This window comes from Setaria viridis, chromosome 8 (genome assembly GCF_005286985.2).
Source record: "Setaria viridis chromosome 8, Setaria_viridis_v4.0, whole genome shotgun sequence".
NCBI classification, from domain to species: domain Eukaryota; kingdom Viridiplantae; phylum Streptophyta; class Magnoliopsida; order Poales; family Poaceae; genus Setaria; species Setaria viridis.
This window is the reverse complement of record NC_048270.2, coordinates 25,853,958-25,857,387: the sequence shown is the minus strand read 5'-3', so window position 1 is coordinate 25,857,387 and position 3,430 is coordinate 25,853,958. Positions and strand designations below refer to the sequence as shown.

The window sequence follows — 3,430 nt, the reverse complement described above, 5'->3', positions numbered from 1 at the left end:
AAAACTCGTCGTCCAAAAGAAGTATAGACATCCATTTATTCTCTATGTTGAATCATTTGAGAAGTAGTCAAACAGTGATGTTGCAACAACCATTGAAAAAGAAAATCGAAACCACACTTCAACTATTTCCCTAAACCGGTAAGGCAAGGGCGCTTCTCCATCTTAAAACCCACCTAAGACCCAAGGGTGTCCACTCTCTCCAAGACATTGAGGAGGCGTTTTCTTCCACTGACTTATTTTTAGCACGTGTCACATCGAATGTTTAGAGACTAATTAGGAGTATTAAACGTAGACTATTTACAAAACCCATTTCATAAGACGAATCTAAACGGCGAGATAAATCTATTAAGCCTAATTACGCCTAATTAATCCATCATTAGCAAATGTTTACTGTAGCAACACATTGTCAAATCATGGACTAATGTCACACTTATTACGCGATGGGTAAAAAAGCAAGTAGATTATGCAGCCTATCACGGTTTATATACTCCGTCGGGAGTGTAATCCTCCATACAGTTTTACATCCTTTTAACTCACACTTAGTCATGAATTTCCCGATGAAGCGAACATAACATACGATAAATTGCCCCTCACAAAATGTTTGACAACTATATATGGAGAAATTGAATGGTTGTTCATTGCATTGCCATTCCACGGATGTTGACATGCATATATGGCAACTACAAACAACAATGGCACCGCCTCCTCTTGGAACGATAATGATTCTGATGATGGAAGGAGTCGACGCAATTAGGTTTTATCAGCACATGATCTTTATGTGCTTCCGGGAAACCATGACCGGGTTTCCGGATGAAATCAACGCCTCAAAGGTCCATCAGTCCATGGAAGCAGCTGAGCTCACACTGACAGAGTGGCTGAGCCTTTAGTCACCTAACCCCCCCCCCCCAAAAAAAAAATTGCTGACGCATAGTATTATCAAATTACCAAAAAGCCCATCCGAGACGAAGCCAGGCCAGTAAAATAGCGCGTATAGTAGAGAATAGTTGGCGCGCTGATTCAGCGCAATTTCGCACTCCACGCGCCAACTCGACCCCCTCCAATTTCCCATTTGCCCCTCCCCTCCCACCCTCCTCTCCCGCCGCCATGCCGCCGCCGCCGCCGGAGTCCGCGGACCCCGGCCTCGAGGAGTGCCTCCGGCTGCTGGAGGCGGTGCCGGCCGCCGCGGCGTCCTCCCCGGCCTTCCGCCGCCACTGGCCGTCCATCTCCGCCTCGCTCGCCGCGCTGTCTGCCGCCCTCGCCAGCCCCGCGTTCCCCCCCAGCGCGCCGCTGCTCGCGCCCCTCGCGGCCGCGCTCGGCGCGCTGATGTCCGCCGCCACGGACGCGCCGAGGCTCGGCCACCTCCACACCGTCTCGCTGCTGTCTTCCTCAGCCGCCTCGCTCGCCCAGCTCGCCGCCGACGCGCGCCTCCTCGCCACGCCGGCGCCACCCCCCTCCGCCGGCGCCGCCGCCGGAGCTGATTCCGGCGCGGACGCGCTGATCTCCCGGCTCCGCCTGGGCTCCGCGGCGTCCCGCGCCACCGCGCTGGAGGAGCTGGCGGGCACCGCGGCGGCGCTCCCGGCGCCCTCCGCCGCCGCGGCCGTCTCCGCGGTGGCGGCGCTGCTCGACTCCGCCGGCGGGGACCTCCTCCCGTCCTCCCGCGAGCGCGCCGTCTCCGTTCTCGCCGCCTTCGCGTCCTCGGAGTCCGCGTGCCGGTTCCTGGCGCAGGAGTCCGGCGCCGTGGTGCCCCACCTTTGCCGCGCGCTGGAGTCCGGCGGCGCGGGCGCGGAGCACGCGTGCGCGGCGCTGCTCCCGCTGACGGCGGCCTCGCGGGACGCCTCGGCCGCCGTGGCCGCGCGCGGCGGGGTGGCGGCGCTCCTCGCGGCCTGCGCGGGCGGGACGCCCGCCGCGCAGGCCGCGGCGGCCGGGGTGCTCCGCAACCTCGCGGCCTTCCCGGACCTCCTCCCGTGGTTCCGCGACGAGGGCGCGCTGCCGCTGCTGCTCCAGCTGGTCTCCCTCGGCACCCCGCGCGCGCAGGAGCTGGCGCTCGGGTGCCTACAGAACCTCACCGCCGGCGACGGCGACGAGGGCCAGAGGCTCAAGGTCGAGGCCTTCCAGGAGGGCGCGCTCGCTTGCGTCAAGGACTTCCTCGACGCCAGCCGCGGCGACGAGCCGGGCCTCGCGCCGGCGCTGGGGCTCCTCCGCAACATGGCCTCCTTCCGTTACATCGCCGAGATCGCCGTGTCCGCCCAATTCGCCGCGCACGTCGCCGCCGCGCTGGGCAGCGACCGGTCCCCCACCCGCACCGAGGCCGCCCTGGCGCTCGCCGAGCTCTGCGGCAACTCCGCCGGCAAGTCGAGGCACGAGGTGGAGGACGCCGTCCCGCGGCTGGTGTGGATGCTGGAGGCCAAGGCCGTGTCCGAGCGCGACGCCGCGGCGCGCGCGCTGGCGGCGCTCCTCGCCGCGTCGGGCGCGTGCCGGAAGCTGTTCCGGAAGGACGAGCGTGGCATCGCGAACGCCGTCCAGCTCCTCGACCCGGCGGGCGCACGGGGCGTCGACCGGCGGTACCCCGTGACGGTGCTGCTGGCGGTGGCACAGTCCCGGCGGTGCCGGAAGCAGATGGTGGCCGCCGGCGCGTGCGGTTTCCTGCAGGGCCTGATGACGGCGGAGGTCGACGGCGCCAAGAAGCTCGCCGAGTGCCTGGGAAAGGGGAAGATGCTCGGCGTGTTCCCGCGGACGTGACGCCGGCGCAGCTCTCGCGACGATCTGTCGATCGAGCCTTCTCCCAGGCTCTGTATGTATGTGCCTTGACCAACTCCCTGCCGCATCGATTTTCTTCGATCTGCTTCTTGCTCTGCGTGTGTGCGTGATGCTTGTGATGGTGATGATCTTGTAAATGTCGGCGTGCGTCTTGCTGTTCGATAGCGTAGAGGTGCTAGATTTACGAGTGCTTTAGCGTGCTGGAAACAATAAGAACACTGAAAAAAGATCTTGTATGTAATGTAATCTCTGATCTGAAGGAATTCAGCTTCAGTTTAACGACTGATGAGAGTCACTGTTCCTGTGCTCGACATCCAGTTTCTGCTCCGTGTTCACTGATCTGAACAAATTGATTCGAGCAAGCTTCAGTCCACTGAGACTGAGGTGCGCATGATCACATCAGTCGGGCAGTTTGCTTCCCAGTTTCTCTAGGATGTCAAATCAGATCAGCTGTGGTAGCTTCGATTCAGCCCAAGATTTCTTCAGGCCAGGGGCTGCGCATGAATCTGCCGTCACTGTCTCGGCACTATGGAAGCTGAGAAACTGCCCGCGCCGGCAATTGCGGATCAGAATCAGTGGCCGCCGTGGTTAGCGCCTCCTCGTCTTGACGGTGGTCAGCACTAGATCCCTGCACTGCATCGTCCTTGATTAGTTCTTGATCATGGATGGTGGT

At 61.3% G+C, this 3,430-nt stretch overlaps 1 protein-coding gene across 1 annotated transcript; it reads left to right on the top strand.

Annotated features, from left to right (window-relative positions):
- Positions 1–1,006: 1,006 nt before the first annotated feature.
- LOC117866444 (uncharacterized) lies at positions 1,007–3,040 on the top strand. Its single transcript, XM_034750651.2, has one exon. The coding sequence runs from the start codon at positions 1,105–1,107 to the stop codon at positions 2,737–2,739; it is 1,635 nt and encodes a 544-aa protein (XP_034606542.1). The 5' UTR covers positions 1,007–1,104; the 3' UTR covers positions 2,740–3,040.
- The last annotated feature ends 390 nt before the right edge of the window (positions 3,041–3,430 follow it).